Genomic DNA, 22,919 nt, shown 5'->3' on the forward strand with positions numbered 1-22,919 from the left:
AAAAGTTGGCTTGATTCTTAATTAAACTGATAGAAAGGAGCAGCAGTGACAGCTCTGGCACGTTGCGACAGAAAACTCAAAGCCCAGAAAGTTTCTTTGAGTAATGATTAACGCGCCCAATTTCTGTGATCTGTATCGAGTGCAGCATCATGGGTAATTAAATGATGGCCTACAGAGCACTAACTGCGCATACAAAGTGACACAGCCATAATTATCGAGGAGCTTGGTTACACAATGACTCAAATACTAATTGTGTGTCAATAATCGTGTAGCCTATGTGTCCTAGTTAAACCAGAAGGAAGCTAAGTGTCTATAGCTCACACATGACAAATATTTTGATATTTTAGACACTCAAGATAAGGTACCAGGTAAGAACTTCTCTTTGCTCCACACCTTTCCAGGCTTTTCTCAAAATCAGCACAGTCTTTTGTCTGATTAGAAGCTAGGATCAAGAAACAAGGACATCATTTATAAAATTAGTCAAAGTGAAGCGTTGGTGTAATTTTAATAAGATTGAACTCTTCTTCATTGCAGATTGTTGATTCTGCAGTCCACATGTCACTCGTCAATTAATCTTCACTCTTAGCCAATAGCTAAAGCAGTCACTTTCCTCACAGCCAATCACAATCAAATTCCTGCCTTTAAATTCACTAAAGTGGTTTTTTCCACATGCCAGACATTTTGCCGGCCAACCTCCCCTTCGTTCTCCTCCTGACCCTTTGATTTGGCATGATCTGGCTTTAACCACCATCAGCCCAACCGCCAAAGACTACAGACTATTCAGACACTTATCAGATCTCCCCTTATTGAAATCCTTTTGCTCCAAAACTTGATTTAAGCCTCAAAAAAATCAAATTACACTTTAGCTTTTGATTTAATTTTAAGAATATAAATTTGAGGTTATACAAATGTTAGACTGGCATTTCTTGTCATCTTGAAAACCAGAATTTATGTTCTAAGAAAAAGTGCTAGGTTTACATGTGATGAGGATTTATTAAGATGGATCAACTTTTACTAAGATTCTGTTCACTTTCTCTTCCAAAGGATGTATTTACACGTATCACACTATATTTTTGTTGCTGCAATCAAAATGAAGGACAATTAGGTAAATAAAACCTCAAAAAATAAAAACCATTTTTAGAACTAGCAAAAAGACTTTTTATGTATTATTTAGCTTTTGGTAACCTATGTTTTCCTTTCTTATGCTTGTGTGGAACTCCTTGTTTATAGATTTTGATATATTTTTTTTTAAATGTTTTTACTTGCTGCATGGACACATCCTTTTACTACTTTCTAGTTCCATAAGATTACTGTTCTTTTCTTATTTTTAGCCCACCTCCTGTTGCAGAGCATCCATAACAGTACAATCAAAGTCTTTGTAGAATTAAAAGTATTTCCTTGTTTTATTCATATTTATTTATTATTTTAATAGACCCCAAAAAAAGCATCAAATATATTTACATACGTGCTGATTTCCAAACCACTGTTTTTAATGCTTTACATATTATTTATTAAATGTAAAAAAAGAATCTGCCAGGCCTGCATGTTCCTCTATTAAAATGAGATTTGCTCACTGACTACTGAACGCCGTATTTTCACTCGCAACACCTCACTGACCAACAATATAGCTTCTTCTGGTAAACACAATAACGGAGAGCTGTGCGCTCTTTGAGGAAAATGTGTGTGCAGCGAGGCTTACGCTCTCACAGCTTCACAAATGAGCAATATTTTAAAACCCACACACACACATGCCGTACAGATGGGTTCTGCAGGTGGTGTGTGGCAGACACGGACAAAAAAAAAGAAAATCACCAGAACACCCAACTGCTCAGAGAATCCCCCTCTTTGCTGAAAATTTAAATCAAGCCCATTATTTTCAGGTTTGTTTTGCCCATTGAAGATAAATAGGATCATAAAGGAGGCTGCCCAGCCCAGGCTTGCTGACATTTTAGGGAGTCCTTTTGGAGCCGTAAAAATGCCTTCTTGATAGATGCCAGAGCTCCACGGACAGCGAGATGACAAGAATGAAGCATACTTATGGATGCAGTGGGGGATAAAAAGGAAAAAAAATATATATGGAGGGGAAAACTGGATGGGGTGAAGGAAGGGTAGGATCACCGGGTGGGGAGGAAAATAACACAATGAAGGCCGATAGAGTGAGAAACGGAGTCCATCAGCAGGAATCCTCGAGGATTGACTCAAACAGGACGTGTGCAGAAACGAACAGACAGCTGCACCAGGAGCTATCAAGCACAGAGAACCAGAGACAAAATAACGACACTCTCAGCCTCTTCTTCTGCCTTCTCAGTACAGCGGTCTGTGGAGAAGCTCCCCAGAGGCCAGTCTGCGTTTCAGCTCCTTCCACAGCAGCCCTCGCTCCTTCTGGGCGCCTTTCATGAAGCCTCGGTTCTCCTGGGCTCGCCGAGACAGGTAAGGCATCACCTCACTCACCGGCCCGTATGGCACGTACTTATAGACGGCGAAGCCAGCCTGCCCTACATTCATTCAGGAGGGAAGACAAAAAAGGTTACGGGATGGTTGACACAATCGTAGGATAATGTATCACCACAGGAGTTGTTGTTTTTTTTTTGTTACTAAAAGATTAATATGTGCTCAGTTTGCTGCATTTGGTTCTAAAAAGTTTCTCGTCAGGCAGTAAATAACACCGTTCTCATGAGTCCAAAAACACGAGTAGTATTTAAAGACCACGTCGATGAAAATCGTGTTTTTAGTGGCATTTTTCTGATAATGGAGGCAATGTTTATAAAGAAAATTAAGCTTAAAACTGTCTTTCTGAGTGTTCTTTATTCAAATCGTCGTGAATTCTCAGCAAAATTGCAGTTGTCAAAAAGCTTGTAAATGTGATGTACAAGTTACTACAGCTTTGCTCCAATCTGAGCATCCACTTGCAGACAAACGGAGCCACATACGTCTTTGTTTTCCTCTTCAAAGCTGTACGGCTGGATAGTCCCCATATTCCTCACCATTTTTGTTGCACGGTTTATATTAGATTGGGGGTGTGAGGGGCTGTAAGCTAGCAGGAAAGGACGTCAACAGATGGATAATGGGAAGAGGGGCCCCACCACTTAGAGACAAATTTCTGTATTTTAATGAACTAATTTACACAGTTTTCTAGAAAACAATGTCCATGAAAACGGCATGAACCTAATGAAAAGACCACTGGGAACACTTTAAAAATAGATCAGAAGATGATCAGAGTGGGACTTTACCCCATCCACCATTACCAGAAACAAAAAATAAGAAAGTTTGTGGCACTAAGTTTCAAAATATACCACCAGATTTCTCTTTCCAATTCTCCACAGCTTTCTATTCTAACGAAGCCACAAAAATTTTTTTATTTTCAATTCAAATGACCAACACGCTGCCAGAAGCCCCAGTCGCACACTGACACCCCAGTCTGTCTCTGACTGACAAATAAAGTGAGAACGACGAGTCAAAGACAGCAATGCTTCGTTAGGACAACAGGTCAATACGGAGGTGTCTCAGTTCGTAAGTCGCATCTCAGCCTGCACGCTCGCCTCTGCGTGTGCACGCCTGTGTAGCCGAAAGGTCTCATGAGATATGGCTGAGAGCTAAAGGGGGAGGACGGCGAGCACACATCCTGCAGAGAAGGGACTATAACTGTCAAATCCGCCCTATGCAGGGCAGCAAAGATTGGTGTCCAGTCACAGCGATGGTACAGTAGAGCTTCAGAGTGTACTTTTGCCTCACCCAGTGGGAAGCTGATCTGATCACACATGCCCAGAAGCTGACCGAAGTACACCACATTGTCTCTGGGTAAAAGACCTAACTGGTTCATCCTGAAAGAGAGAAACAGAGACAGTGTTGGCGCTGTAAAGATCCAGTGTTGTCTGCTTGGTTGGGAGGGGATTAAAATCCTACCTTCTTAGGGTGTGTTTCACTGTGTCTTCATTGTGGGAAGCAACCATAACACTGGCTCTTCGGTTTAGTGCAATCTCTTTCAACACGTAATCCAGGCACCTAACACAAACATGCAGCAAACAGGAAGTAGATTTAGACGTCCTCCTGTTTAACACATTTTCCTTAAATGCCAAGTTATTACTGAAGCCTTGGTTACAGTCATTTAATTTGGGGGTTGACCCATACGGGTGCCGTGGGTTTTTGGGTTCTCAGGGTCCGTGGTGGGTCGTACGGAAGAGGAGTGCTGGTGTGTCTTCCAGTTCCCTCGAGGCACTTACAGCCACCTCAAAGGAACTTAAAAAAAGGAAGGTACCGTTGTTGTGCATCTGGCAAGAGTATTGCAGACTATTTGTATGCTAATGTAAGTTATGATGGACGGGTGATGCTGTCATACGGTGTCCCTACGCGAAACACTATACATAAGTAGGGTGTGAGTACTGGCTTCTTATGGCCATGTCACACAGCCTTTATGTGCATTTCAGTCAGACAACTCTTGCAGTAAGAAATATTTATTTGACATACTTAATTTTCCACATTCTTTAAGTTGGCATTCACATCTTTTCGTTTGGCATAAGGCTCCGTTCAATTCCATGAGAAATTTCCATAAAACTTTCGGGTAACAAAACCCCCCTTTACGGAGCCCACAGGTGGAAGCCGGGGAGGAGGGAGGGGCGAAAATAGGACGCTGAGCAGGTGTGTTAATTGACTGAACCGCCCTAGGGTAGTTACCTGTAAAACACTCCAGCGAGTATCTGCCCGAAATACGACAAGTCGTCATTTTGCCCACTTTCCACATTTCTTCCAAATTTTTGTCGTTTGTCATGCATTGTGAAATTCTTCTTTCTTGCATTTGTGGATGTGCGCAGATGTCCGTCAAGGGTTTCAGCCAAGGGATCTTAACACAAGTGGGTTTTGAATTGTTCAAATTTTTTGTTGGTTGAAAATTATGCAGTTTATGCATTTTTTATGTAGTTTATTCGCAATAATTACATAAATCTTATGGCCATTGTCCATGATTTTTGCGATACGCATACACATATCTGTAGCTTTCCACGGCCATGCCAAGTAAGTCTAACAGACTTTTCACGGTATGTACCACAGATGCATCCCGTTTATATTGCATATACGGCGAACACATCCCATTCAAATACATAATTGACGCACAAATCACTAGTGAATTGCATAAAAAAGGAATTGCAACAATCACACACAGGTCATGTTCTATTTTGATTTCTGTGTTCTTTGCATGGTTTATTCGTACTTCTGTGGTTTCCTCATTTCTTACAGGCAGGTTGCACACAAGGAGTGCGCACTCATCATGTGAACAGCACTAACAAACTCCTCAAGCATTTTGCAGAGTTTTGTGGGGTTGAACAAAAGAAAAATCTGTATGACACGCCTGCATCTCCCCTACTCCACCCTTACTTACCCCTGTGTGTTACACAAGTGTTTACTATGACCCGTCGCCTGCAGCATGCTTGTAGAAAAAACAATCTGCATGAACATTTTTCTCTCTCCGGGTTAACAGAGTGGTCGGTCTACATCCCTGATATTTTGAGCGGCTCACCTGCGTGCTGCATGCAGGTTTGCTCATTTTTGCCCACAGACCGACCGTACACACCCATAGAGTTAATTGGGACTGAGGTTTAATACATGGGGAATATGATGTATGTGGTATTACAAAAAACTGATGCCTGAAACCGAAGCATATCCATTCTACGATTCTGTCATACCAGCTTACAGTTAAAACTCATCAGCTCTGTTTGCATTATGTTCATAATTTTATTTAAAAAAATAAAGCTCACTGGATTTTATCCTAAAAGTCCTGATTTGCACCGAGCGTTCTCTAGGAACTGGAGTGAAGCTGAACCTGACGTGCCAGATGCTTTACAGCACAGGATTGTCCGGGGCTCTGTCATTGGAAAGTGTGTGGAAAAGATCAAGTTCTCACGATTCTGGTTGCTTTCTTTTAGAAAACAACCTCCACCATCAGCCAGCTGGTTGGAACGTACTAATATTTGTTACCTTTCAAAGAATTTTAGATGTGTGTATTTCCTGGCACAAAGTCTTATCTGCAGCTAAATATCTAGATGATTTTCAGAAAATATAAATCCTGAACTTTTGTTACATATACGTTTATCTGGCATTATTAGGACCCCTTTGCTGCAACGCAGATCACTGTTATCTGCTTTGTCAAGAGAGGATGGAAGCGAACACTTTTAAAACAATGAAATCTAACATTTCACCTAGAACTTTGGTAAAACACAAACATATCAGCTGTGTTTGCTACCTGTGGTACATCCTGCTGGTAGACTCATAATCAGGGTTGATGGGGTCGTCATATCCAATCTCCGCCGCCCTCTCCCGCTCCTGATCCATGTACGCCCCACGCACCAGCTTGGCAGCAAAGTGCCAACCCTCACGCCTCGATAGCTGAACATCCGCGGTCACGCTGTCATAGGCCTCCTGCAAAGAAACAAACACAAAAAGGGAAAAAAACATATGTGTTGCAACACTTGTATTTCCATTTTTAGACTCCCTTTCATCAGGTTTCACAAGACCAGAAGCAAAAGCATCAAAACACAAATATTGTTGGTACAATGTGCTTTGTCACCTCTCCTAACATAAATCTGTCCAAGAAAAAGGAGAAAAAAAGTCTGCAGGGACCACAGGGACACAGACATCAGTCCAAAAACAAAATGACTTTTCTTTAACCATAAAGTAAGAAGGCACAAAAAAAAGCTGTCAGAAAAAGATCATCTGCAAAAGAATGGAGAAAAGTGATCCTAGAGGCCCAGACGCTCAGGGTCAACCTGATTTAAATACACTGGGTAATTGAATAGCCACTAATAATGGAAGCAATGTTTTCAGGAAAGGAGGGGTCAAATTTCCTTCATCACAACATGAAGGATTAATGTCCTCAGACAGAAAGATATTACTTCCAACTTACTGCTTCTTTGAGCTGTTGAATGCCAGAGCTTTCTCAATTTTCCACACATTAACTTCTGCATTTAAGGTTAATGTGTGGAAATAAATCCTGACCTGGTGTAAAATGATTTTAGGGCCTGGTCATGACTTCCGATTTTGTCCTAATGACTCCTTTTCTGACATGAGATAATGATCAAATTAGTCACTGTGTTTTGAAGGAAAATGTGTGATTTTCTTTAACAAAAACGTCCTTTAGAAGGCTGGATCCACTGACCTTTAAGTAGCACTGGTATGTGTTGAAAATGACCGGCTTCTCTCTATTTTGGAGCCTCTGCAGGTCCACGGTGAGCTTACTGATGGCAGGCTGGAAATAGGTCTGCTCCGCATCCACCATCAACCGAACTCCGTTCTCCAAAGCATGCTGGGACAAGAAAGTTAATTTTCATCTAATCAGATTACCTTCGAATAGATCATCTTTTAATCTCCCTGAGGAGATGTTTATATTGATGCAGGAGATTGTGACGGAGCAGGCATGCTAAAGGTCGACACCATGAAAATGCAACAGAGCAGCAATAAAATTCTACCAGTATCAACTATCAATAAATCCAAACGTTGCACACAGATCATCTTTTGATCCGTTTTCTAAGTGTTCCTTGTGTAAGAAATTCTTAAGAAAACATTAGTTTTCTAGGACATAGTTTCTGAAGAGCAGCAGGAGTTCCTTTGAAGTTCACCTCTAAGTTGTTTCTACGTCACAAATGGCTTTTTTTTTGTCTGCTTCTGATTCTCAACAGTGTGAATGAAGAAACACTCAGAAATGCAGTTTTAATATGCAACTGCCACTGAGGAGGCATCGGCAGAATCTCCCAAATTAGCTGCCGCCGCCCGCTTTTCTTTTTCTGAAAATCATTGATGTGGGCATGAATGCAGACCGCGTCAGTCAGTCAGGCGGGGGTGACGCCATTAGTAAATTGGGTGAAAGCTGGGTGACAGCTGGGCGGCCTAAGGGCGGGGGCAGCCGAATAACTCTAATTATGTGTAGATTTCTTCGGGTGGCAGCCGTCCATGCTTCCCCGGTGGCTGGAGGTATGTGAAAAGCGGGCCATTCTGCACCACTAGTCATTCGCAACTCTGATATTGAGCTCACATTATAACCTTGTTAATTTACAAATGTATTATTTTTTAAACACGAAAGCACAATGTTCTGTCTCCTTCATAGTCTTCTCAGCATCAACCCCGATTTGTCAATACGCAGGTCTCAGAGTCCAGATGGGGAAAAAGCACTGATGCTGCACAAAACTCATCATGGCATTGATGGCACCACAATGAGTTTTGTGCAGCATCAATGCTGCCTTCCCATTTGGACCCATGGTGGCCGGGATTGCCACCGTTGAGCGCCTGCGCTGTTTCAGCACGATTTCTAACAATTGGACGGTGGTAGTGGGTTGGCAGCATGGAGGTGGCTGGAGACTGGCAGTCTGAAATCGTCCAGTCAGACGATTTTGGTGACCTTGGACTATGAAGACCCTCCAATCAACCAATTGACTGGTGGCATGAAGGCCACCTGGCTGCCGCCATGGGACCTTCAAATGTGGCCGGGCAGCCACTGACCAATGTCAAAAAATCCTCTCTCTCTCTCTCGCTCTCTTTCTCTCTCTCTCTCTCTGTCTCTCTCTCTCTCTCTCTCTCTATATATATAGGTCTTCCTTCATCAGAAAAATCCCACAAGAACATGTTAAAAACCACAAAAACACCATTTACAATGGAGTGGGTCTTTAAAAGGTCTATATATTTAAAAGTCTGTTTAACCACACACATATTGGAATAAGCATTCAAGAAAAAAAATACAAATGTGTTTTTCTGTGGGTCCAATAAAAAAGTTATTCACAACTAAATCAATAAAACACTCTTCTTTTTTTTTAAATGTTGGAGCATTTTCATAGGCTGCTAATAATATTCCAGCACCTGTTATTACAGTCACAGTAAAAGCTGTGGTCACACTGGAGAAAAGCAGTTAAACATGATTTTATGCAAATGAAAAAAAGCCACATTTATGTTGAGAATAATGGAAGTAACGCTGCCTGACGAGAAGATTTGTTTTCCGCTGTCAGCTGTTGAACTAAGGCTACCTTTGCCAGGACGTCGAGGCGCTGCATTATCCTCTTCAGCTCTTTCTCCTCATCCGCCGTAAACGTCTTAAAAAGTGGCTCCAATTCACCGAGCTGGAAAAACAAGGGGAACACCGAACCATGAGACACTGAAGAAGAAAATGTCAAGGACGATTCATTTAGTTCTGGGATCAACTTTGAAACCTTATGGGCAGCTGAGCAGCTCAGACTGCAAAGTTCACACCAAGACATGGAAAAAAAAACGTTTTTCTATGATCCACTGGCTTGCAATCCCAAAAGCAGCACAAGGATCCTCGCCCAATTAATCAATTTGAGATTGAGAGTTGAACATCTACTGTCAATCAGAAGGCCACACCCCTGCTTGTGTTCAGTCATGGATAAATGAAAGAGATGGAGTTTGACACTTTCAAACTAACATGCTCCTAATTTGGGGAACTTCTTCCTTTCATTTGTCTTAATTTCAGATGAGTTTCAATCCAAAAGTTTAAATGTTGCTGCTTTGTGTGGGTAACAGATCTGTGTGAGAGGTTGGGTCAAACTAAAAGGGGTGTGTCTTATTTTTATGTTATATTCATGTCTAGATAGATAGATAGATAGATAGATAGATAGATAGATAGATAGATAGATAGATAGATAGATAGATAGATAGATAGATAGATAGATAGATAGATAGATAGATAGATAGATAGATAGATAGATAGATAGATAGATAGATAGATAGATAGATAGATAGATAGATAGATAGATAGATAGATAGATAGATAGATAGATAGATAGATAGATAGATAGATAGATAGATAGATAGATAGATAGATAGATAGATAGATATCTACCAGCCTTGTTTTGCAAAAAAAGATATAAAAACAAGTTTAGCACCAGCCTCATGGTATAAGATGAACACTGTTATTTACACTAAATAAATCCAAAATGCATACACTGATTTATTTTCAAATACACAAATGTATAAATATATGAATGAAACGAATTCCCTAGACAAAAAGAATCAACAGTTTCTTCTCGAAACAGAAGTTCAGATTTTTTTTTAAGTGAAACATTTTACTTTTTACAATATTAATAAATAAACCAAGGTGTTGGTTTTACGTTAGAAGCATCCATTTTTTTGGATGAAAATACTGACCTCAACATTTGGAACAACAAGCAGATCAGATGCTTTTTCTCTGTCATCTATAAGGCTTTTCCAGTCAAGTATGTTGATGTATCTATTGAGAGAATAAGGGAAACAATGTTAAAAAGAAAACAAATATGTCTTTAGGGCACTTTAGGGCAAGAGATTTTTGTTAAATAGCAATTTAAAAAACATATTGTGTTAAATGATCTTTTTCTAATTACAAGTTTTACATTCTATTCTATACTATCTGTCCTGTATTTATCCAATCAAATCAAACTTTATTTATAAAGCACTTTGCAACAGTAACGCAAAGTACTTTACAGGCTTAAAACAATGAAAAAGGAAATTCTAAAATACACAGAATTCCCCTCACCCCTCATGAGCCCACACTTTCAAAAACATGAAATAACACACGAAGAAAACTCTGAATATAAATTTCAAATCAAAAGTGATCTACTCTCTCTTACCCTGCGGATTCTTGTTTTCCAGTAAACCAACCGTAAAAGTCCCCTTTGGCCCCAACCTTGGTCAAAAAATCCTGTAATGACATAAAAACAAAACTGTTTTTTTTTATAACATGTATGTACACAACAGTTCTTGAGTTAAAAAAAGACAATGTTGGATTGGTAAAACAACATGCGAGTGAGTGGACTCCTAAAGATTTTGGATTCCATCATCTCTCTGGACCTGAAGTCCCACATGAACTCTACAGCCCAGCAGAGGTCGTCCTTCCTCCGTCAGCGAAAAAAGTTCCACCTGCCTCAAAAACTGCTGCTTATCTTCTACTCTAAATTATTCCAGCCTGTCCCAACCACAACCACCACTATCTGGTTTGGATCTGCCAACAGACTGCAGAAAACCATCAGGTCTGAAGGGAGAATTATTGGTTCCATCAAGAACCTGTACCGGTTCAGGGTTAGGAAGCAATCTGGTAAAATCTCCAGACGCCCCGGACACAACCCCCTCCCTGGTTACGCTGGATTGTCTTTGAGCCAATCACAGTCCTATTTTTGCGTTTAAATGCATGAATGGATGTTTCTTTCTGCATTCAAAATCGTCCCTCCTCCAACCCGTTTTCCACCTGGAGCGGGGGTTTGGAATGGTCTGGTCCTTAACCACCATCAGCATCTAGGCTTTGGGGTTTACACATCTATGGTCCCAATTTATCAGACGTCATCAGCCCAGGGCCTAACCACCAAGGATTATGTTTAATGCACATTTTCTGTAACACAAATCCATATTTACTTACAGTATAGTCCTGAAATCTCTACTTATTGAATTAAATACCTGAACTTCTGCACATATGTTTCTTATGTTATATATATTATTTTATTTTCCTGTGTTGTCTTTGTACATGAGATACAAGAGTTAAGCTGAGTCCTGCAGCTTAACACATCCTAAATCGCAGCACTTTAAAGACTGACTCTAATTATTTTTTTAAATCTATTTTCATTCCCAGTAGGCCTTTAATTATGATCATGCTCTTTGGAGACAAAACCCTAAAAAACTGTTGTTTTCTAGGACATAGTTTCTGCAGAGCGGTAGGAGTTGGTTAGAAACTTGTGGCTGAGTTGTGGGCGGGACCTTAACCCCGTCACCCATCTGTTTACTCACTACTCCCTCTGGTTTACAGCCCCTCACACCCCCAACCTACCATTCACGGTGCAACTGGAATGACGACCAATATCAGAGCTATCCAGCCACACAGTTTGAATCCAGATTCCACCACAGATGAGGAAAACAAAGACGTACATACAGTATATCTATTTGTCTGCAGGTGGATGCATCAGAATGGAGAGGAGCCGGAAGCTTGTGCCCCACGCAGGATAGCTTCTACGTGGCAGATACAATGTTTTTCAAACTGCATTTTTTCTTCTGCTCCTGATTCACAGCAATTTGAATAAAGAAATACTCAGAAATGCAATACTGGACTTATTTCTCCTAAAATATGTCCTCCATCATCAGAAAAATACTGCTAGAACATGTTACAAACACATTTTTGATCAGATTAGGTCTGTGTTTAATCCGTAAAAACAAACTGCAGGAGTAGTCCTGGCTTTGTTCACGTTTGTGCTCCGTCTTGATCAAATGATGCAAATGGATGCACGGACTGATTTCCTCCTCTGCGTTTAAACCCAGCTGGCTGTATTTCATACAACATTAAATAAAAGTTATACGCAAAATGAAAGAGCTGCAGTCTTCACAACCAGGAATCCCTATTCAGGACTGCGAGATTGAGTCAATATGCCATTCCAGATACAACAGAGGGAGCAACATGCGGAAATCAAATTGAAGGTTGTCTTTTTATTAGACATCAAAAAATGAAGCTCTTTTCCTCTAAATAAAAATTCCTTTATTCTCTCAGGTCAAAAAGAGTCCTACATCCGTACAGAATTAAGGCAATTATTTTTATTCAGTGAGATCAAAGCTCTCTCTTTTGGCCAAACAGCGGCAGTGATTCATCAAACACAAGACATTGATATGTTCAATAACTGCACAAATGTGGGAAGAAATGAAGAAAAGATCCAAGACATCTTAATTAAATTTGAAGAGCTGACCTTGATAAATAATAAAACCACTTGATGGCACCGACTTCGTTTAATAAGAAATGTTAAAATGAGAAGCTGATTCCACACAGCACATAAAAGCCTTTTATTTTTTATTTTTTTTCTTCCTAATTTGGTTCAGATGTCCCAAAAACAAAGAGAAAAAGATGATCCCCAAAACAAACGGAGCAGCTTTTCAGCTCCCAGGGTAATGAAAAGGCATACATATTATCAGCAGTTCGGGAACTATCAAATAAAAATGATTATGCCGATGGCAACAGTCTGTTTTTATTTCATTTAAATGCATCGGTGAAATACAAGTGCAAAGAACCTCCAGAATCGGCGTTAAAGACTGCTTTCATGCAGTCCTTTTTACTCAGTGGACATGTATTTTTCTATTAAAGTTTGATTGTCCTCATTATTCGTTTTATATTTTATCAATCCTCAAATTGGATTTGGAAAAGTGAATTTCACACAGAGCACTCGCTCTGCTGAGACTCGGCTGGGAAATCTAAAATGTTCAGGATGCTATTGTCTTCATTTTTTTTTTTTTCCCACTGTGGGAAGAAAACAGGGAAACAAGATCTAAATGTGAAGCTAAAAAACTGAACTGAGAGCCCCTTAGTCTCAATGATTTCGAACAGCTTGGATGAATATTTATGTTTGTAGACATAAGGGTTTGATGAAAACACGCAGCACTAGCTTAACGTTTAAACCAGATTTTGATTAAACTAGAATCTTTTCATGCATTATTATACACTTTAAATGAATAACAATCTAATCTGACCTGGATTATAGTTGATCATTCTGCCTGGAATATTTTTAAACTTTTTTTTGGGTGATTTACTATTTTAGGTTTTATTATTTTACTTCTGTTGAGCTGATCAGAAGCCTTTTTTAGTCTGAGAATGATCAAATTAAACATTTCCATTTCAGGTGTTTTACTTTCTGAACTACGGTGGCCCTGAAGTGTAAATCCCACCAACAAATCACACAACACAAAAACATAGTAAAGATCACAACGGCAGTTAAAAAAGTGAAAATAAATCATATTTAAATAAATTACATTTTAGAAATCAAAAAGTAATTCTAGATAAATGAAACAAAAGGAAACGGTGTGGAAAACAAAAATAATTTCCAAGTCAAACTGAAAAGTTAAAAAAAGAAAATAAGACACCGGAAAAGGTTGGAATTATGGGACTTCGCTGGAAGATATTTGTGGCCAAAAGATATTGCTCTAAACTTCTGGCCACGCCCACTAAGTCAGCTGATTGTTCTATCAACTCTTCAGCACAGGTTAGGTTAAACATCCATCTGCTTTCCCTCTTCTTCAGAATTCAAATATCGTCATCCAATTAGTGATGTCCCATAATTCCTAACTTTTCCAGTTTATGTTGTTTTCAATTTTGTAACATTTTTATTTTGACTTCTGAAAAGTAGGCTACTTTTGTTTCAAGTAAGGGTTAATGGCTTTCGTAGTTTGCATTATCACTTTAAAACGCACACCGTGGAAACCTGAACCGTTGCTTCTGCGAAGTGCGTTAAAAAGTGATGATGCACACTTGGAAGGCCATTGACCCGCTTATACCATGGTCACTTACAAAATACATAAATATTAACCAGTTTTTAGTACTTTAGTACTTTTTTTCCAATTTGGATCACTTTTTTCACAAAAAGGAGACTATTTGTTACGTGGTGTGGCACCTTGTCACGGTGACGCCGCTGCAGTCAATATTTGGCGATATAAAGCGATATATTTATGCTGATCGTTCCGCTTAAATAGAGCATCAGTTCAGAGAAAAAGTTCCGCAGTTCAGAGAAAAAGTTATCATTGTGCGTTATTACTTTTTAATGCACACCCAGCAGCCAATCAGAATCGACTATTCACACGGACCATAAAAAAAATAATGCAATGCTCCTTTTTTAAACGTATTTTTTTCTTTTATTGATGTGATTTGCACTTCAGGGCCACCATACTTAACAAAATAAAAGCATATTATTTCCGTTAGCATCCATGCTGTCATAGCTGAAGGTGTCTAAAGTCTTTGAATTAAAACATCTGTAAAAGCATATGCAGAAATGATTTCACACAGTGGGGTGTTTGTTAGAAAACTGGAGAACACATCTATTGCAAATAAAGATCTTCAAGACAGAAGCAGAAGGGTCTACCTGCAGCTGTGTCAGCTCCAGCCTCTGCTCCACAGCCTCCAAGCCATCTTGTCCCTGCTGGGTTGCCAGGAAGGTGAAAAACCGCTGCCATTTCATCAGAACCTCTGAGAAATGAAGCTTAAAAAAAGTAAAACTTGGTCAATTTTTCACATTGAGTGCCACACGTGATGTGCCGCGCAAGATGGGCTCACCAGAAGCTGAGGTCGCCCTAACGCCGTCATTTTAATGGCGGAGAAGCCCTCAATCGAACTGCCACCTAAAGGAAGGGCATTATTGCATTATGATGTACATTTAAAGGGATTTCCACATATTTAATTTTCAAAATAAACAACCAAATATTGTTTATAAACACAACATTTCAACAGGCTGTAAAATGAGTTGATAAATGTCATTTGTGTGAAGTCAAAAACAGAACAGGAAACCGCGGAAGAGAGGTCCTTCACTGCTTCCATCTCACCGGATGCTTTGATGCATTTGATAAAGGTTTCCATATGCTGGTCACACTTGGCTTCATCTGGGTGAGAATATGTGCGCGCTCCATTCCATCCCCCCTGCCCGCTGACAAATAGTTCTTCGGATTCCTTCTCTCTGTGGTCCTCGCCTGTGGATGAAAACAAATTTGCATGCCTGTGTCTCGCAATTGCATCATGTGCTGCGTCCACAAATGGGAACAAGACAAGACGGCTTACCTAGGCTGTGTTTCCCCGCAGCAGATGCACATGAGCTAAAATAGAAGCAGAGATGGAGGTAATTTGCTGGCAACATTAGCAAAGTTGGTTGCATCAGAGACTTTTTTTTTTTTTTTAGGTTTTGGCCTCCTGGCGGTAGCAGCTACTTTCTTTAGCGACCGTGTATTTTGTATGCTGAAGCGTCCGGCTGTCTGCTGCTGACCTTCTGGGGAGGCCCGAAGCTTCATTCCACACTTGACCTCCTCTGCCCTCATCATTACGCACCAGGGAGCTCGTGTAACCAAACAAACAACTTAACAAGTAAGCTGGACATCACAGATTCAAGGACTAATTTAAATCTTGTAACCCTGTAATCATTTAAAGGCCCACGCCAATAAAAATGGTGTTTTCGGTATCTTCTGGTGGCCTTTTTCTCATGATGGAGGACATATATTAGGAAAATTAAGCTTAAAAATTGCATTTCTGAGTTTTTTTTGTTCAAATCTTTATTCAGGAGAGCGTGTAACTAGATGACGGGATGTAGGGGCGGGGTTGCTCCATCCCGATGGTCCCGCCTACATTTAGAGGGGGAATTTCTGACAGAATCATAATTAAAAAAAGAACAATGGGAACGTTTGCAAGATGGACCAAAAGTTGATCAGTGTGACTCTAAGAGGAAGAATTAGCTGCAATGCTATTCGCCCTACTTTATCATCCATAATTGACTTTTTGAGCTTTTAAGTGTATTATAATGGTAATTCCTCATATAAAACACACCCAAATGGGTATTTTGATCTGTTCTCTCTGAGTACCAACCCCTACCAATCCACGACATTGAGTGGGTCCCTCACGTTTAGACATAGACAAGTGAGAAATGCCCCTTCCAGGAAGAGTCCCGCCCCCAAGCTATGAGACACGCCCACTTTCTCCATGGAGCTAGCGGCTAAACGCTTTCATTTGATATGCACAATATCGGTCTTTGCAAAAGTTTGAATGCTGTTTGTTTGCGTGGGAGAAATGCAGACACGCTGCCGAGGCTGGCTCTAGGATGGTGCAATGGTAAATGGTAAATGGCGTATACTTATATAGCGCTTTCTACCTTCTTACGAAGGCCCAAAGCGCTTTACAGTCACAGTCCCATTCACCCATGCACACACACATTCACACACACATTCAAACACTGGCGGCGGCTCCGCTGCCGAACACTGGCGCCAACCTCCCACCAGAGGCAAGGTGGGGTTCAGTGCCTAGCCCAAGGACACTTCGACACATGGGCGTGCAAGGCGGGAATCGAACCTGCAATCTTACGATCATGGGTCAACCGCCCTACCGCTGCACCACAGCCACCCCATGATGTCATAAAATGGGCGGCACCCACAAGGCGTGAAAGGCGGAGCCTCAGAGATCGAGTCGTCTTACTTCCGGTTTGGAAAATGAGCTGCAAAAATAACTATTTCATAAAAAATGTACCAAAAGTAAAATATGATCACATATATGTATAGAGTTTACTCTGAAAGGCTTAAGGCCAGCAGGATACAGGCCCTTTAGAGCAAGTTTAGACCCCCTGCTCGATATTTAGATTTTCTTTTAGGGATTCTCCCTCCTCTTATGGAGTTGTTTAGGGTGAATTCTTTGGACAACAGCATTCTCATGACAGAGTGTTTCAAAGCTGTGTCAGAACTTACCAACAGCTTTAACGCTAGAATGTCCAGGATTTTTCACTCCCCCTGCAGCGTTTACAGCACAGCCAAATGGCTGGGTGGCTCAAAATGACTAATTAGACAACCTACAATTAACCACCTTTCATTTGGGGGGGGGGGGCAAAGGAGACCTATGTGACATATGTTGGGATTTATAGTTTCAACTAGAATTCAACTAAAAACAATACAATTTAAATTAAACAGGTAAAACATCGTATATCTTTACATTGCTGAAGGTTTTCATTGCTCAGACCTCAGAAATCAGATCACAGATGAGGAAATTTTACTGCTATCAGAAAAGAGAGGACTACAGAGGGGAGACACACTGTGCCAATAGAAAAGGACAAAGATGGCACAATGTGGCATGAAGAAAAGGTTGGGAGGCCTCTCCATCACAGCCCAATTGAATGTTACACTGCTGAGGAAGAGCCAACTGCTTTGGTCAGAAGTACGGTGTCGACTCGCTTAGAGTTTCCTGTGTTTCCTCACTCTGGACATGCTTCTGACTATTCGGAACTGTCCTGTTCAGCATGGACGTCAGACAGAAGATGACAGCTGGTTCATGGCCCTCCCTGAACTAATGGGATTGATTGCATCCTCCTTGTGAGGGGGGAATAAAACTTCCATCCATGCAAAACACAAGATGCAAGATGGTCGGTGAAAATGGGAAATCCACTGATCTCCAAACTTATGGTCAGAAACAACTTCAAAGATATCGTGCGGCATTTACACTTTGATGACAAGGGCACGCGCATGGAACGAGTTGCGGTGGAAAGGTTTCCTGCAATCTCCAATGTTTGGGGGTCTTTCAACCCAGGCAAGATTAGCCGGGAGCTTCCAGAATCAGTAAAAAACCTCGCACAGGTACATGCGGGAGCTGAGAAGGCGAAAAAGGACAACCAAGTTTGGAGACAAAGGGAAACGGGCAATGTGTCAGGTGAATGGTCAGTAGAAGAACAGGAATGCCAGAGTGTGCTTTGTTGATTGCTACAAGTATACCTGTGGCAAATGCAGAAAGGAGATTGTGGGGCAGTACCAAGTATGTGCAGACAAGTAGTGGGTTGAAGATATCACTTTGACCACAGGATTTCTTTGCTTGAACATTTCAGTATTATGTCGGTAAAGAAGGGTCTCTTGTGCATGAACGATGAATCTCAGCCAAAAAAGAAAAACCAAACTGTGGTGACCTCTTACTAGAAGTGACAGAGGTGAGGGGAAATAGTGAAAACTTGTTTAGCCACTTGGCTTGTCCTTTTTGCGTGCCAAACAAGAACAGCCTACTGGCTGTACTGTTCATGTGCAAACTATGTAGAAGGCTGCAGTTTGGGCAGGCAAATTTTAACTAATCCAGCCACTTGGCTGTCTCCTGGACATTGCAGGTAGAAAAGCCAAATGGCTGCTCTACGGACGTTCTAGTGTTAAAAAGACATGGAGTCGAAGTAAAACACGGGTCAGCAGAAAACGTTCCTGAGAGCTGGGGGGTATCAGCTTACAGAGCGTGAGAGTGTATAAAAATAATATGAGAGGACGCTCTCTGGCACAATCTGACATGACTGGCAGACGTCAGGACACGCTGATAACCCCTCCAAAAGCTTTATTTTCTACTGCATGTTTTCTCTAAATTACAGTTTTGGAAAAATGTAAATATTCTCTTTCATGCAGCAGCTTGACTTTGAAGTCACTCCTGCATCGGCCAGAGCGTCGCCATCGGACGGTGAGGTGCTCTAATTACTGGAATGGCATGAGCATCCACAGCTGCAAGCAACAATACCGCTGCTGCTTGGAGACTGCTTTCAGAATGACTGTTCTGAGTCCAAGTCTGCAGCAGTGAGCAGATCAGATGTCTGCTGCCTTCAGCTGGAGCACGTGACAAGACAGCCGGCCAATCAGAAACCTCTCCAACCACACACTAGAGAGGATTCGACAAAAAAGGGTGACGATTCATCGATGAATAGATCCAACCAGACCGATCTGTCTGAGGCAAGTTGTTAATCAAACCAGGGTAAGGCCATGAGAAAATCTTTCCAAAATGAAATGCATTGATTATATTGATTATGAATCGTATCGTCGACCACAAATTATGATTTGGATTAAAGGGTTTCATGTTTTTTATACAATTATCGGTATGAAGTCCATTGAGACGACTATCGTTGTAATATTGGGCTATATATATAAAATTTAATTGAATGGTTCAATGATTCCTAAACAACAGCTTTCATGATACGAGACGCTCCATACTTTGTCTCTTTCTGCTCATGTTTGATGCTTCCGATGTCTTCTTCAACGCTGTAGTCCAGCACGGAGCCCACGCCGAAGGCCAGGTTCTTCTCAATCAGGGGCTTGATGGCGTTCTGGTCCTCCCCGGCAACAAACTGGCCGTAGAAAGTCATTTTCAGGAGCTGGTGGAAGGCCTTCTGGCCCAGAACCGTCTCACCCAGATCCATGATCTCAACAGAAAAGAGGAAGAGCAGCATTGAGCGTCATGTGATGCAGCAAGTCTGAAAGCTGCATGGTGTACACACAACAGCAGCAGCTGAAACTTATGCAACACAGAAAAAGTTGTAATTTGAGCTCATTGGGGGACAGTGCAACCCTCTGATCTCCCATGATCCTCATAATGACGTATTTACAGTGTTATTACATGTGTATGTTAACTTACTTCTTTATTCTTTTCCACCAGGAAGTCGTAGGAACAGAGTTTCAGAACAACCAAACTTCTGAGGAGCTCCAAAGACTCTTTGCTCTTATAGGCTTCTCTGGTCTCGGTGAAGTCCACAGAGATCCCGGAGGTAGAGCGGGTTCTTCCAGCCGTCCCGGGAGAACGGGGCCGTGCCGGGCCGCTCTGTGCGCTCCGGGACGGCGGGACGGAGGAGCGCAGTCTGCGGCCGCCGGGCAGGCGCGCGCCCCACGGCGCCGCCGCGGCTCTGGCAGCGAACATCAGGCCGGGATAAGGCGCCTGTCAGCCGGGGAGAAGTCCGCGGCAGGTCGGTTGGGTCGGTTGCCCTTCCAGCAGGGCGAGGCGGTGCAAAACAAGGTGGAGGAGGAGGAGGAGGAGGAAGAGGTCACACCTTCATGACAGCGTCACCTGGAGCGCGTGACAGCAAGTTTCCGTCCCCAACATGACGATCAATTCATGTTCACAACATTAGAAAAATAAAAACACAACACCGAGATTCAGGTCAAATTTAATTTTAATAAAAAGGAAGACAAATACACGGCTTCATTATTCAAGAGACCTTTTTAATATTTTTATTTAATGATTTTTAAAAGGATGCATCGAAACTTGACAGGGTTACACAGAAAGAGAAGACCTAACAAAAGACCAATGTTTGACTACTGGAATTATGATACAAATGGTTAAATTTAACAATTAAAACAATTAATAATCAAACACTCAAAGATCAAAGTCAAACATATTTAAGTTCATAATTTTGTTGTTTTTCCATTGTTTCCATTATAAATGAAAGTTAATGAAATTGAACTGAGTTGTTTATTTTTTCTTCTTGTCAGAAGATCCTAAAATTCCCTAACAAGTCCTATTTTTATCCCTCAGAATCCAGCCATAGAGCCTGAGAGGGAGGATTGTGTGGTTTTGGATGAGGAAAACAGTGAACAGCTGGTTCCGTGGAGCCAATCTGAAGCTGACTGAGGACATCTAGAGGAAGTTAACAGCAACAACAAGACAAATAAAAGTCCCAAGACCAGAAAGACCCAAAGAACCTTCAATTTGTTCTAAACGTGTATTTAGCCACGACACAAATATGAAATCTAAATGTAAAGTACTTTTGCACTAATTCACTGCATATTCAGGAATAATTCATTTGACTTTAAATATAATATTTAACTAGTCGGACATGGAATGTTTAGCAGTTTAACCCATTTCATGTAATTCACAGTACACAACTATATAATAAAGAAAATATTAAAGTAGTTATTAGTAAAATAAAATATAAAGAAAGCTTCAAATTTTAGGAATGCAAAGTAAGCTTAAAATAATAATGCAACTATACAATTAAGCAAATGTGGCGGAAAAAAGCTGTGGCTTTGAGTTGGAAATGTGGAGCTAAATCTTCTCCTGTTTGGTTTGGACTTGGAACTGACAAAACACGGAATTTGAAAAGAAATATTATTTATAAGGGGGGAAAGGAATTGTTTTATACTGAATACACGGTGAACATTTAATTTGCCATGCTAACGATGTCCTACATTCATAAATTAAAGACATGTTAGGATGTACAGTCAGACTTGCAGCAGTTTTTGTTCATGCTCAACAGTACACATGAATTTCACACATGAATGTCCAAACCTGACCATGAATAACCATGAAAACAAAAGATTTCCTTCAAACTTAATATTGTTCTGTGTTTAAAGCTGACAAACGCTAAAAAGATTCAAGTAAAATGTTGAACAAAAGTTTCTCTCTCTAAGAGGGTTTGTTGTAAAATAATCACTAACTTTTTGCAGTTGTCATGTTCTGATCTGTCCCTGGTCTGTTTAGCTTTTCTTGTCTTGGTTTGTCTTATTCTTTTATTTTTATTTTTTCCACAGATGCTAAATATGAGGGCGGGTCATCCTGACACACCTGCCACTCATCCCTCCTCCAGTATTTACGACCGGTCCCTCCACCTTGCTCCTGCCAGTCCGTCTGCTGACCTAAAGTGGTTCTGAGCCCACCTCTAAGTTTTTCTTTGCTCCGTCCTGTTACCCCGTTCTGATCTCCTGTTTTTGCCCCACACTTCAGTCTGCCCCGGATTCTGGAGCTCATCTACCTGAACTGACCTTTTGTCCTGGAAAACCCACCGCCTGCTCTGAAATCACAACATTTCTCTAACAATATTGTCTTGTTGTTGTCATCACCTCCTTCCTTCTGACCATGACAGCAGCCAGCACTTGTTAAAATAACCCAACCTTAAGTGTTTTATTCTGTTTCTGCTTGAGTAATTTTTAGAACCGCAGGTTCTTTCTTCGGTTCGTTCTTTTTATTCTAGATAGCGTGGCATAATAACCCTTTGAAAGGCCGTTTTTAGTTAAAAAAACATGTATTTAAAATCATTTTAGTTTCCTATTTAAATAAAATTTGATGCAAAAACAGGCCCCTGTAAAATGAAATCAAAAATGAAGCAGCAGATTTTAAAGCAAATCTGCCAAGGGGGTGAGAGAATTGGTCTCACTAAGATTTACTATCCTAAGAAAAAAAAATCACGTCACCATATTTTCTCAGACTGAGATTGTGCTAGTGAAAAACTTTGTGCATAAGATTATTTTTCTTGCAAGACAGAAAATAAGACATTTTTTCTTGAAACGGGTCTTTAAGTGCAAATTTTGCCGTGTTCAAAGTGGCATTTCACACCGGGTCTAATTCCCTTCATCACAGTAGAGATGTAATAATAAAGCACTTCAAGCTATACAGTGAGCTTTATCCATTTTATTTTGTTCTAATTTACTTTATTTTTACCTGCAGGACACAAAAGATAAGCATGTATAAATCCACATTTTCGTAATAATCTAAAGCTTGAATAAACTTTTCTGTTCATCCACTTATCCCACGTGTGTGTTTCTTATTACTTAATAAATGTCCTCCGCCTGTGGATAAGATGAGGCTGGATGTCATTAAGTATCGTGGATTAAACAGTTTTGCATTCTTGAGATTTGCGTCAGATTGGTTCCATATGTTTAGGCTACTTCCTGTTTCGGACAAAGGGGGGCGC

The 22,919-nt window shown here is 40.8% G+C and overlaps 1 protein-coding gene and 1 long non-coding RNA gene across 2 annotated transcripts; one reads left to right on the forward strand and one right to left on the reverse strand.

The window, feature by feature from the left end:
- Positions 1 to 1,379: 1,379 nt before the first annotated feature.
- LOC101175323 (proline dehydrogenase 1, mitochondrial) lies at positions 1,380 to 20,251 on the reverse strand. Its single transcript, XM_023958211.1, has 14 exons — positions 19,871 to 20,251; positions 19,450 to 19,658; positions 15,533 to 15,567; positions 15,301 to 15,444; positions 15,035 to 15,099; positions 14,844 to 14,960; positions 10,596 to 10,666; positions 10,138 to 10,219; positions 9,000 to 9,092; positions 7,145 to 7,291; positions 6,233 to 6,408; positions 3,904 to 4,002; positions 3,733 to 3,821; positions 1,380 to 2,495 (listed from the first exon to the last, which is right to left on the reverse strand). The coding sequence occupies exons 1-14, from the start codon at positions 20,147 to 20,149 to the stop codon at positions 2,305 to 2,307; spliced, it is 1,797 nt and encodes a 598-aa protein (XP_023813979.1). The 5' UTR covers positions 20,150 to 20,251; the 3' UTR covers positions 1,380 to 2,304.
- LOC105354676 lies at positions 20,148 to 22,752 on the forward strand. Its single transcript, XR_909244.2, has 2 exons — positions 20,148 to 20,985; positions 21,760 to 22,752. It is a non-coding gene; the product is annotated as an uncharacterized LOC105354676 (long non-coding RNA).
- Positions 22,753 to 22,919: the final 167 nt, after the last annotated feature.

Source organism: Oryzias latipes, chromosome 9 (genome assembly GCF_002234675.1).
Source record: "Oryzias latipes chromosome 9, ASM223467v1".
Lineage (NCBI taxonomy): Eukaryota > Metazoa > Chordata > Actinopteri > Beloniformes > Adrianichthyidae > Oryzias > Oryzias latipes.

Bases quoted from the DNA above. Each gene is read 5' to 3' on its own strand.
- LOC101175323 (XM_023958211.1), bottom strand. From the start codon at position 20,149: ATGTTCGCTGCCAGAGCCGCGGCGGCGCCGTGGGGCGCGCGCCTGCCC. The intron at 15,568-19,449 runs GTATGGAGCGTC...CTTCTATTTTAG, and splicing joins CATGAGCAGAAAGAGACAAA to CTCATGTGCATCTGCTGCGG. The intron at 10,667-14,843 runs GTAGACCCTTCT...ATGTCATTACAG, and splicing joins TGGAGCTGACACAGCTGCAG to GATTTTTTGACCAAGGTTGG.